Source organism: Macrotis lagotis, chromosome 1 (assembly GCF_037893015.1).
Source record: "Macrotis lagotis isolate mMagLag1 chromosome 1, bilby.v1.9.chrom.fasta, whole genome shotgun sequence".
Taxonomy (NCBI): domain Eukaryota; kingdom Metazoa; phylum Chordata; class Mammalia; order Peramelemorphia; family Peramelidae; genus Macrotis; species Macrotis lagotis.
In genome coordinates, this window is record NC_133658.1 from 144,013,315 (window position 1) to 144,027,009 (window position 13,695).

Below are 13,695 nucleotides of genomic sequence, written 5' to 3' on the forward strand. Positions count from 1 at the left end.
AGAGGAGCTAATGTTATCTTCACTTGTTTTAATTATATTTTTCCTCCTTTAAAAGCTGGAAGAACCAATGAGTAGAACTACTTCCTAGACTTCATTGTCCCCAATGAAGAGGAATTGATTGCTGAAATAGTCATCATTGGCCTCTTGTGAAGTCACAATTTGACTTTATAATTTGGATTAGTGGAGAAGAAAGCTAGGTAAATACTCTGTTGTGTACTCTAGATTTTTAGAACAGATTTCAGTGAATTCACAGAAAAAATAAGATAGGTTCCCATGAATTAAAATACTACAAAGAAAGTCAGCCCAGTTGGTATGGGCTGTTCTCAAGAATGAGACTGATAGCACAAAAAGAAAACATTCTGATAAGGAGGAAAAAGAGGAGTTGTCTAAAGAGACTGATGTGGATGCTGATTTCTCTCTGTTCCTTCCTCATGGTGCTCCATTCCAATCTCCATACCTTTCTGCTGGCAGTCTGCCATGCCACTGCTATTTCGGAGCATCTCTAACTTTCTTCAAGATGAAGTTTAAGCATCACCTTCTATACAATGCCTTTCCTAATCCAACCAATTGCCAATTATTCTCCTTTTACCAGCTTGTATTTAACCAGATTACATTTATTTTGTATTTATCCTTACATATGGATTCTGTATATACTTACATAGGTATGTAGGATTATAGATTTAGAGTTGGAAAGGACCTTAGAGTCAATCTATTCCATTTCTCTCATACAGATAAAACTACAGATCTAGTTCAATGAAGAGAGGGGGAACGAAGGAGGAAAAGGAGATGGAGAAGAGGAATTAGAAGGAGGAGGAGGAGAAGATGGAGGAGTAGGAGAAGGTGGAGGAGGAGGAGAAGATGGAGGAGGAGGAGAAGATGGAGGAGAGCAATAAGGAGGAGAAGGAAAAGGAGCAGAGGAAAAAGGAGGAGGAAGAGAAGGATCTGGGTTCCATTTTCAGGGGACCAAATATCTGTGTGATATTTGGCAAATAATCACAGTTTCCTCCCTTGTATGATGAAGTGATTAGATCATCTCTAGGTTCTCTTCCACTGTCAAATCCTATGATCCTTCCATCATATAAGATAAGGAAGGATATTTCCTTCAAGTTCAAAAGATTTGACCAAAGTGGATGTTGTACATTAAATGCAGAGTTTATCAGAGCAATACCACTAATCTGCCTCCAGGGGCTATTGTATGAGTTAGTTAATGTTTTGCAGTAGTTGAGGGCTGCCGACATCATTATTAACTCCTGGGCTAAATTGCCACAAAATAACCCAACAGAGGAAATCAGACACGAACACAAATGCAGCTGTCACAGGGCTCCTGTTAAATCCAATAAGCTTAATGTGCTGACTCCCTTATTACTGTCAGTGGTTCTGTTCTTTCCTGAAAAAGAGCTTTCCAACCCATGGCAACAACAGTCAATGGGACTCTTGTGATTAGGAAATCCAAATGACCCTTAAATTTTGTTCCCTTCTTTAGTTTTCCAAAAACTATATGCAGAAATGCTATATCATCACAGCTTCATCTAGGTCATTGGTTTCCCCTTCAGGAAATGACTATTCAGCATTGTATAATTTGAGGTAATTGGAAGTTTGCATCCTCACACTCAGAATCTGGGCAACTCTGGTATAGGATAGATGATGAGGCCTATTTCTCTAGCATTCTCCCCAGCCATTCTAGTTACCATCCTCAATCCTTGGCACTGCTGGGCAATACTTATGGATGCTAAGAACCCCAGAAGTTACCTTGTTCCCGAGGTTGCCATTAGCTTGTTTTGAGAGCAGCAGAGCGACCATTTCTGCATGACCCTCTTGGGCAGCAAGGTGAAGAGGTGTCACACCTTGTACTGACTCAGCATTTGCAGACCCCCCATATTGTAGGAGGTTGCTGGCAAGCTCCATCTGGTTCTGTTTGGCAGCAATGTGTAGAGGAGTGTAGCCATTCTGGAAAAAGGAAAGATACCCAGGTAAGTTCCCTAGAGAGCAGTGATGGAAAATCCATTGTGGTGCTAAAAATGGCAGATCTTCTAAAGGCCTTCCTAATGGCCATGCCACTGTTATCTACCATGAGACAGCATGGTGGCATTGAAAACCCTGAAACTGGAATCAAAACACATCAGTTGGAATTAAAACACATTAGTTTGAATCTTGCTGCTGTGATCTTGGGCAAGTCCCAGTTCATCTAGTCAATCATTTAACAAGCACTTATTAATCATATACTATATACAAGGTATCATGCTAAGTAAGTGTAGGGAATATAAGGACAACATGAAAAAGAACTCCTGCCCTGGGAGAGCATTTATTCTATTGGGGAATAAGTATTTATCCAGATAAGAAAATACAAGATAGTTTGAGGAGGGAGAGAGTAGAAGCAACTAGGTTAGAGATTCTTAATCTAGGTTCATGAACTTGTTTAAAAAAACAAATTGATAAGTCTTTCAATATAATCAATATCCTTTGTTACCCTCTATCTTATTTTATGCATTTAAAAAACATTATTTGAGAAGTGGTTTATAGGCTTTGCCAGACTGATTGCCAAAGTCTTAATAGACCCCAAAAGGTTAAGATCTTCTTTAAAAGAGTTTTCAAAATGCAGTCCAGGCAACCCTGAGTTCCTGAGACCCTGTTAGGGTCCTTAATATGAATATTTTTTATAATAATATTAACACTATTTGTCTATTAAAACACTTCTTTATTCCAATTACTCTTTGTGAGGCTGGATTTTCTTCATAAACACAGCTTGAATATAGAAGCAGATATGTATGATAGTCTAGCTTTCTTTTCTTAAATCAGACATTAAAGAAATTTGCATAAATATGTAAAACCATGCTATTCTCACTAAATTTGTTTGGGAAATTATGTTTTCATAAAATGTTATTATATTAATCTATAGTAGATTTATTGTTGTTGTTGTTTTAGTTTTTGCAAGGCAATGGGGTTAAGTGGCTTGCCCAAGGCCACACAGCTAGGTAATTATTAAGTGTCTCAGACCAGATTTGAACCCAGGTACTCCTGACTTCAGGACCGGTGCTTTATCCACTATGCCACCTAGCTGCCCCTATTGTTGTTATTTTAAATGGATTAATAATTATTAAAATTGTTTGTTTCAGTTTCTAATATGGTACATTTCAATTAATGAACATTTATTAAGCCCCTCCTCTGTACCTTCTCCATTGAAAAAGGAAATGGCAAAGCATTCCAGATTCTTGGCCAAGAAAACTCCCTGGTTAGCATGATCCATGGGGTCACAAAAAGTCAGAAACAACTGAAGAACAATCAAATATGTCAGACATTGTACTAAGAATACAAAAAGAGGCAAAAGCCAACCCTTGCCCACAAGAAGCTTACAATCTAATAACTATAATTCACATAAAAGGTCCATGAAGTCCCAGTAATTTCTGAGACTAAAAAGTTTGAGAACTGCTGAACTGGAAGGATCAAGAAAGGTTTTTATAGAGGCAGCTAAATGGCACAGTGGATAAAACTTTGAATCTGGAGTTAGGAAGATCTGAGTTCAAATCTGAACTCAAACACTTACTATCTGTGTGACCTCAGGCAAGTCACTTAACCCTGTTTGTCTCAGTTTCCTCATCTATAAAATAATCTGGAGAAGAAAATGGCAAACCACTCTATTATCTTGGCCAATAAAATCCCAAATGGGATCACAAAACGTCAGACATGACTGAACAACAAAAAGAAAAGATCATACATAGTACCTGATTTGAGTTTTGAAGGAAACTTTTATAACTCCCTATCAGCATCAATGAAATGCAGTCTGGATTACATGACCTAAATGTGGGTCCTATTTCCTTTCCTTTTTAAATTTTTTCTCCCTTAATTGATCCTATAGATTCAATTAATAACTCTTTATAGATAAATCCTATCTCTATATCCAACCCCAATTTCTTTCCAGATCTTCACCACAACGGAATCACAGATATAGATTCAGAGAGGACCGAAGATGGCAAACTTTTACCAGTCATCTAACCCAACCTTATCATTTTATAGTTGAGAAAAATGAGACCTTTGCTGTTTAAGTGACTTGGAAGAGTGGAATTTGAATACAGCTCCTCTGTTCAATAATGTCCAACTCTAGGTGACCCCATTTGGAGTTTTCTTGGCAAAGACATTGGAGTGTTTTGCCATTTCCTTCTCTAACTCACTTTATAGAGGAGAAACTGAGGCAAACAGGGTGAAGTGACTTGGCCAGGATCACACAGCTAGTAAGAGGCCAGATTTGAATTCACAAAGTTGAGACATCCTGATTCCAGGCCTAGTACACTAACCACTATGCCTCCTAGATGCCCTAAACATTTATTAATCACCCATTATGTAACAGGTACTTAATAATCTTTGCTGTTCAGTTATTGTTTTACATGCATATTCACTTTTTCCTCTGAAAAAACACATTCAAAGAATGCATAGGAGAAAAATACACAGGCATTTTAATCAACATTAACATTAGATTTGTAAGTTGTTGAGGGTTTTTAAAAGCTATTTTGTAGTGGTGCATAAAGATTTGCATGTGAAATTCTATAAAATTGTCAGACATGACTTTGTAAAGTGGTTGGTTTTTTTTTTTACCATGGAAACAAAAATCCATCTGTGTAGCGTTTGTACTTGGATTCAGTGATCTTTAAATATCATAAAACTGGCTCCTATTTCTTTTATGTAAGTGGGAGGGGAAGGGGCCCACTTTTTTATTTTTGGAGACAAGAGTAAGTCAGCTCTCTGAGGGACTGAATGTTACAAACAGCAGGATTGGGTCTTTGGCTGGAAGCAGTAGCAGGGGCAGGAATCCAGAGAGATAATGAGATTTTGTAGGTGAAACTTCAGGGCTGACTGATAAGTAGGTATTTGTTTAAAAAATCATAACAGTAGTACAACCATAAAAAGGGGCAAAAATGGAGGACTGAGGTTGAATTTGGTTGAGCTATCTACTTTGGAAAGCACAAGGTGTTGGCTAGACCTATCCGGTGACCTCTCTGGTCACCAGATTACTCACTTCTCTGAAACAGTTAAGTCTGTACTTGAAAGCAGTTAAGAGTGTCTATATTATATGCTTTTCTAAGAATGTTTAGATATGGTAAGTCTAGTCTCCTGAACTAACTGGAATCCTTTGGAAGACACAAATTCACAGGATTGGATTTTAGAGTTAGAAGGGACCATCTAGTCCAATCTGAATCTGAAGAATTCTATTCATCAACATCCTTGATAAGTGTCAGGGAGATGGGGTGGAAAGAACATAGGACTTAGAATCCAGAGACTTGCATTTGAATCTTGGACCATGGTCAAATCATCTAATCTTCTGAGCTTTACTTTCCTCATTTATAAAATAATAAGTATTTCATCTATATCATAAGATGGTTGTGACTGAAGTACTATAAAATATGAATTATTGCTAAGCAATTATTCAATCTCTACTTGAATACCACCAGTGATGAGGAACTCACTACAAAGAATGAAAGAATATCAACTTGCAATGTAACCAATCCATTACATCTTTGATAACTCTTGTTATTTTGAAATTTTTATTTATATCATTTGTTTTGGTTTGTCATATTTATTTCCTAATATATCCCTCTCCCAAGCCTAGCGAGAGAACTGTACCTAATTACCAAAAAAGGTTGAGAAGAAGAAAATATAACTAAACTAATCCAACCAACCCATAAATTGAGTCTGACAGTGTAGTCAGTGCTTCAAAGCATAGTTTCCCACATCTGCAAAGAAGAGAGGGAGGTACATTTTCTTATCTCTTTTTCAAGGACAAGTCTGGTCATTATAATTACACAGACAACTCTTATTATTGAGAGGTTCTAATTATATTCAACTGAGATTTTTCTCCCTGTTAATTTCAAACCATCAGTTTTCTGGGACCAAGCAGAACCCATCTAGTCATTCTTTTATATGACAACCCTTTAAATATTTGAAGACAATTATCTTGTTTTCCCTACATCTTCCCCTTTTCAATCCATATCTAGCCTTCCCCAGGTCTTTCATGTAGGGCATGTTTTCTGATTCCTTTTCCATCCTAATTATCCTCCTCTAGACATGGTCCTACATGTCAAAATCCTTCCTAGGATGTGATGCTGAGAACTGAACACAATACTCTGACAACCAGCATTTATTAGAAGTGGTCCAGATGAAATCTGATGAAATGGGGTTTAGCACATTGTTTTACTCCCTCTGGAATTTAATACTTCTATTGATGTGACCCAAATATGATGATTTTTAACTGATTAAATTCACTAGGTCTCATCTTCTTCTAAGGTCTCCCCCCCCCCCCCCGGGTCAAGATCTATGATCTTGTGTTCTTATGAAAATCCCATTTCTGTTAACTTTCATTTTAACAGATGAACCAGTTTGAAGAAACAAAAGGACATTGTGGAGAAAAGTTGAATGTTCTATGAAGTAATGAGTATTATTAAATAGGATTAAAGAGTCTCAGAGTTGGAAGTCAGTCAAGCTCTTATCTGACACAGGAATGCCCTGTAAAATACTCTCCACAGTATTTTACATGATTGTACATGTATCATCTTTATCAGATTGCTTACTGTTTCAGGAAGAGGGGAGGCACAGAAGAAAGGTGGTGTAGAATTTGGAACTCATAACTTTTTAAAATGTTAAAAAATTGTTTTAATATATAATTGAAGGAAAAATAAAATATTTCATAAAATAAAATAAAATATCCTCCACAGGTGATCAAGGTCATCTGCTTGAGGACTTCTAGCACTGAGAAGCTCATTACCCCCAATACTAGCCTATTCCATTCTTGTTTGAGTTTTATTGCTAGAAGACTTCCTTTAGAGCAAGCCAAAACCAGACTCTGCAATTTCTTTATGACCAAGCAGGACAAATAGCCTTTCAAACACTTGAAGACAGCTACGAATCTTCCCAAATCTTTTCGTCAGACTGACTAACCCAAGTTTGTATGGTATGGTCTTGAGACCCATCACCCTATCTGAGGGACATAAAAGTAAGTGATTTGTCTATAGTAACACAGCAATCATGTATCAAAGGAAGAAGCCTTCTTGACTTCAAACTCACTATTTTCTCTACTACACCAGATTTCCCCCACAGTTGAGTATGGCTTATATAAAGAAAATGTGTCTGCTGATATAAGATATATAAGTTCATCTCATTTTAAAGACAATTTGCAATGAACCAAATTCCTAAAGGTAGCTAGAAAATGGTGGGAGTGATCCAGTCTTGAAGCAGGAAGACATAAATTCAAGACCCATTGCTGAAACACATTGACAATATGTCCTTAGGAAGGTTACTTTATTTGACAAAACTCGAACCAATTCTCTAAGACAATTGGTTATAAAGAAAGTGTCACCCTGCATTGGGAGATGAAGGGTTGTTTTTTTTTTTGACTTGAGTATTTCCTATGTCAAAGAAGGGCAGCTAAGTGGTACCATAGTACACAGAGGACAGGTCTAGAATCAGAAGAACTCATCTTCATGAGTTCAAATCCAACCTCAGACATTTACTAACTGAGACCCTGGGCAAGTCACTAAACACTATTTGCCAGTTTCTTCACCTGTCAAATGAGCTAGAGAAGGGAGTGACAAACCACTCCAGTATCTTTACCAAGAAAACCTTAAATGGAGTCATGAACATTAGACACAACTAAAACTAATGAATTACAGTACCAAAGAAATCATAGGTCCAATTTCTATCCCTTCAAATAAACACATTTGGGGATGATTATTCCTATTTTATATTTATTTGTGTGTGTACATATATATGAACATGTTTAAACATATTTATATAATTTATATATTATATAATTGTTTCTATTTTATATTTATATGTGTATACCTGTGTACATACACATATATACTATAAACAGAGTATGTTTATATATTATACTTATTTCTATTTTATATATAAATATGTTTATATATAAATATAATATAATAATATAGCATAAATATAATCACTTTACAATGGATTAATTGTAGGAGTCTAAGTGTCTTTAATTAAAAAGCCTCATTGAGGGGCAGCTAGGTGGCGCAGTGGATAGAGCACTGGCCCTGGAGTCAGGAGTACCTGAGTTCAAATCCAACCTCAGACACTCAATAATTACCTAGCTGTGTGGCCTTGGGCAAGCCACTTAACCCCATTGCCTTACAAAACAAAAACAAAAAAAACAAAAAAGCTCATTGAGTTCATTTAAGATATATTGCAATTCACAAAACCAATGATGTTTTAAAGGAATACATTTGTTGTAGAAAATGAGTTCTATCTGTATGGTACATGGAGATCTGTGGTTGAAAAGAGCTACCTACTTTTCTCCATTCATAGTCAAAGAACAACATCAACCACATTGAGAATTTTTAAATTCTGAAATGAAGAAGACCTGTAGGGCCCTCAAACTTTCCGAGTGCTGCCTAAATTGCCTTCCCTCCAACATCCTGGCAGCTGTCTACTCCCTGATGGTCAGGGATGGAGAAAGGCAGGGAGGGATCTTACCCAAGCAGGGCTGTGTGGAGAACCACCTCGAGGGAGTAGAAGTTTCACAATCTCCAGGTTATTGTGATGGACAGCCACGTGGAGAGGGGTGAGGCCATTCTGCAGAGGGGGGAAAAACAAAATATGCAGGTTGAACACTAGCTCATTTTCTATGGGGGGGGGGGGAACTCTCCTATACATGAGGCACTAGTTTCTCTAACAGGAATCTGAATAGGGATAACTCACACTATGAGTTCCCTTTCCCTCCCTTCTCTTTTTTTTTTTTGCTCCCAAACAGGTGAATTTGAATCAAAAATAAGGTAAAAGGAACTCCCAAGCAAACCCTGAAGAGAAAAAGAGTGCAATTTCCCTTGGGATGGGGTGGTGGTGGTGGTAGTGGAAGGAATGGAGGAAGAAAAGTTATCCTACTCTTGTTTGTCTAGTAGAGATGGCAGTAGTGAGTATGAAGGGATTCTGGACTGGTTTTCAGCACAGGAGGCTCAGGTCTCCTTCTGTCTGTTGTCAGAGTTATGTAGTTCTCTCTCACCAACAGTTTCTCCCGGTCACTGTCCAACTGGCAATGCTAAGTAGGAGCAGTGTGCCAAAATACAGAGTCCTAATTCACAGTGCCCTCAGATTGACTTGGCACCAGAAGTTTGGGGTTCTGCTCCTAGCTCTGCCACTTACTAGATGTGTGACCTTGGGAAAATCAATTCCCTTTTTTTGGACCTTAATTTTCACATCTATAAAATGGGGGCAGGGTAGACTAGACTAAGGTCTCTTCGAGCTCTTAATATAGCATCTTGTGACTCTAGCTGTAGGATTTCAGACTGGGGGTGTGGAGGTGGGGATTTTGATTTTTAAATTCATTTAAGATTTATTAATTCAATTAATTAAACTAAATTTAAATTTAAAATTTTATTTGAATGAGCCAAAGAAGGAAACTGATCCTTTCCTCTAACCTGGAAAAAGGGAGGGACCCTGTAAACTCCAAACTCACTTTTCCAGCTGCATTTGGATGGGCATCCCTCTCCAGCAGCAGTTCGGCCACGTTTACCTTTCCATATTTAGCAGCAACATGGAGAGGGGTAAATCCTTTCTGAGGAGAAATAAAGAACATTAGAATCCTGCAGAGACTGAGCAACATTTTTGGGAAACAGAGGGGATTAGAGGGAGAGAGGTTAGATGCTTTACAAAACTAGACGCCCCAATGCTCATCAATTGGGGAATGGCCAAATGAGTTGTGGTATGATTGTAGTTGGAATACTATTATGTGAGAAGAAATGATGAAGGGGATGGTTTCAAAATATCTAGAAAGTCTTATATGAACTTATATGAACTGATGCACAGTGAATTGAGCAGAACCAGTAGAACATTGTTTATAGAAAAAAGTAATAGCTTAAGGATGATTAATCCTGAAAGATTGCTACTCTGATCACAATGATCCAAGACAATTTCAAAGGACCTGTGTTGAAAAATGCTAAACACATCCAAAGAGACAATTGATAACTAATGCAGAGTGAAGCATACTTTTTTTTTAAACTTTATGTTTCTTGCTATAAATAGCAACATGGCTATGATGACTCATTTGCTTACCTTATCAATGGGTAGTGAGAGGAGTAGAAGGGAGGGAGAGAATTTGGAACTCAGAATGTTTAATAAATGTTTAAAATAAAATAATAATAAGACAATACCCCAAGGTTCTTAGAGCATGGAAAAAGAGTTAACTACTAAAGAGGTGAGAGTGACTGCTGATCTTTACTCAGAGATGGGACCAAAAACAGTCAGGAGATTTCCAGACTTCTTTGCAACTCTAATTAACTGTACCATTGATTCATCATTTGTCACATACTGCTGGATAAGGTTATTGAACTCTTCCTATGAATATGTCTCCCTGAACCTACCAAATAGCTTTCTTCAGAATAAGGCCATGTCTTGTGCCTCTTTTTCATTTCCCTGAGAACCTAGCATAATGCTTCTTACCTAGTAACATGGCCAGTAATGAACCATTGATTGATGTATTGATTAATTCTATTGTATCATTCTGGAAAAAGAAGATCTCCACCCAGATGACAAATTGGAATATGTCTGGAAGACATGGACTTGTTGTCTCTCTAATTAGAATGCAAGTTCTTTGAGGAAAGGGTCTATTTTTACTTTTTCATTGAATCTCCAGGTACTCAATACCATGATGACTAGTTGAAGAAATGGGGTGAGGGTGTGTGTACTTGTTTATCCTGAAGAGATGACTTATGAAGGATTTGAATACTATCCTTAAATGTTTCTAGGGCTAATCCATGGAAGAGGAATTAGACTTTGTTTTGGGTAACTCCAGGGGTCAGAACCAAAACCAATGAATAAAAGGCACAGGGAGACTGATTTGAGGCTTGGCATATAGAAATGCCTCCCAATAATTAGGAAATAAAAAAGTCATCTTCCAAGGTAGTTGAACTTCATCATCAGAGGTGTTTAAGTAAAGGTTGAAAGACCACTTGTCAAGGATGTGTGCAAGGTTTTACCCTTCATGGAGGGATTGGATAAGATGCCTCAGAGAGTCCCTTTGTAGCTCTCAGCTTCCATGATTCTATGAGCTCTCATGAGAGGGCCTAGCCTGAGGATGCCAGTTTTTCCCAGCTGCTTTTAGGATCACCAAGACAGCAGAGATGACTAGACAGGGATACCCCTCCCATCCAGTCATTTTAGCCACATGCTTGCCTTATTTGTTTCTGAGAGGCACAGAAAAAGAGATAGAAACCTTGGTCATGCAAGCCTGGGAAGCTTCCTTTTCTAGTAGGGCAAGGGCTGTTTCCACATGGCCCTCTCGTGCTGTGATATGCAGAGGAGTATGTCCAGCAGTTGTGGCGAGGTTGGGGTTGGCATTGTTTTCCAGGAGAAGCTTAACCATGTTTGTATGACCGATGCGAGCTGCACAGTGAAGTGGGGTCTGGTCATCCTGAATGGAGAGGAAAGAAACATTTCAGAAGACAGGTGCCTTATGTGACAGGGAGCCTCCCTGGGGTCATGAAGGAAGAACAAAGAGAACCATTCTGAGTAATTCCATATTTCTTTTGGAACATATACTATGGATATTTATTTTCTTTCCTTCTCATCATTCTTTTTCTTTCTTTTTTCTCTTTGTTTCTTTTTCCTTCCTATCATCTTTTTTATTTATCATCTTATGATCTTATTTCTATCATATTTCTATTTATCTATACTTTATCTTTCTATCATGTTTTTGGCCATTATTTTTTATTTGCCTATACTTAATCTTTCAATGACCAATTAATCATCTTTCTATATATTTATCTAACTATGCATCTCTGTATCTCTATGTATCTTATCTGTGCATTATGAAAGTGTTATAAAGTGAGGTCCTATAAATCCTAACAGACAATCCATTTCCCACTCTGTTTTGGATGTCCTTAATGTCAGCAATCAGAGGTTGCTTAGGACTGCTGAAGAGAAAGGGGACATTTTGATGTGACTCTACTGTTTGGATCCTAGGGTTGATGGGCTTTGTTCAACCTCAGTGATCTCTGGGTTGAGCAGAAGGAAACACTGATCTTAGTCGATTGTACTAGTCCTCCAGTTATTTTATGACTTGCTCATTTCTCTAGCATTTACTTCAAAGCAGGGGCAAGTCATACTGAATCAAATAGAGTATTCCGTTGTTACACTGGGAATAGTCTTTGAAAGCTGCTGGTTCTTGTATTCCCAGGAGTCACCCCTTTCCCTTTTTGATCCTTTAGAATTTATAGGCTTTGTGGCATAGGAGATAGAGATCAGATCTCAAAATCAGGAAGAGCTGGGTTCAAGTTCTGCCTATTACTTCCACTGACTCTCTGACTCTGGGGAAGTGACTTCATTTCTCAATGATCTAGGCCAATGGGTGTCAAACAAAAAAAAAATAGCCAGATGCTTAGAAAACCACAAGTCAACATTATCTAGCTTTAATGTATTTGTTGTATTTTAAATATTTCCCAATTATACTTTCATCTGGTTGAGAGTTTTGCTGCATGCTGGTGTGGGCCAGAGTTTGATAACTCCGCTCTAGGCACCTTTCTGATAATTTAAGTTGAAGAAAAAGTGCCCACCTCCAACAGTAGAGGGCATTTCCTCATCTGAGAGTCCTTTTAACAATGAAATCAAAAGTGCAAACTACTCCTTGATTAAAGGCTACCAATAAAACATGAGTTGGATGAAGCAGTACTCGATGGATTGAGCTACTTTCTCTCTCTCTGGGCTTCAGTTTCCTCTGCTGTAAAAAAGAGAGAGTTGGACTAAATGGTCTCTAACATCCCTTCTAGTTCTAGATGTTAGAAGCTCATGCTCTTGAGAATTCTTGCAAAGTTAACCTGGGTGAGAGTGATGGATAAGCTTTTTCTTCAGCAGATATTGCTGTCATGTCAGACTTAGGAAGAAATGCATTTTACTGAAATGGAACTCTTGATTTTCCCTCTCCTTTCACTTCTTCCCTTTTCCTTTTGAACTCACCTTGGCCTTGGCATTAACTTTGGCTTTGTTCTGGAGTAAATATTTGGCTACTTCTGTGTGTCCAGCTCTGGCTGCCATATGCAGTGGTGTCTCCACTTTCTATAAAACAAAATAATTTCTCAAGTGTTCACTGGTGTTTCATTCCCATAATAAAACATAGCAAGCTCTCAAGCTCTTCCTTATTTTGTCTTATTCTTTAGAGATGGAGTTCTTATAGCATTCCTATTTTTAGGAAACCTTGTGAGGATATTGTAGCGTCTCCTTCCATAGGATAGTAGGGAGGACAACTGGGTCATGAAAAGACCAGAGTACGTTAAAAAGCTTATGGAAATGGGGCCAATGTAGACTAAGCACATTGCCCTGTTATAAGAGAATCAACGGAACAACCAATTAGATGATGTAATAGAAATGCATAATATAACTGGGCATAAAAATGTGACCTGAGTTTGAGAGCAATGGGTCCTAAGCCAAAGTGGTTCACACAGAACAGTACATCAGAACAGTAGAAATTGGGGAGCTTTGGATTTTAACTTAGGATGAGTTGCTTTGCATAAAGAATTAACTAAGGTCATATGAGTTCATGGTAATAGTCATATTAATTCCCTTTTGTCACTCCCCTGACTCAATTTGCCCTCCATTTAGTTGAAGGAAATTAAATTTTGGACTCAGACACACAACCACACATATACCAGATATAATAAAAAGTATATATATATATATATATATATATATATTTTTTCC

At 37.7% G+C, this 13,695-nt stretch overlaps 1 protein-coding gene across 8 annotated transcripts in view; it reads right to left on the reverse strand.

Annotated features, from left to right (window-relative positions):
• Nucleotides 1–13,695, reverse strand: part of ANK1 (ankyrin 1) — a 189,377-nt gene that overhangs the window by 72,135 nt on the left and 103,547 nt on the right. For all 8 annotated transcript variants that reach the window (XM_074209011.1, XM_074209009.1, XM_074209008.1 and 5 more), the window contains 5 exons: nt 12,955–13,053; nt 11,216–11,413; nt 9,461–9,559; nt 8,482–8,580; nt 1,750–1,947 (listed from right to left, as the gene is read on the reverse strand). In XM_074209011.1, coding sequence (XP_074065112.1) covers nt 1,750–1,947; nt 8,482–8,580; nt 9,461–9,559; nt 11,216–11,413; nt 12,955–13,053 — 693 coding nt within the window. The remainder of the gene's footprint in view (nt 1–1,749; nt 1,948–8,481; nt 8,581–9,460; nt 9,560–11,215; nt 11,414–12,954; nt 13,054–13,695) is intronic.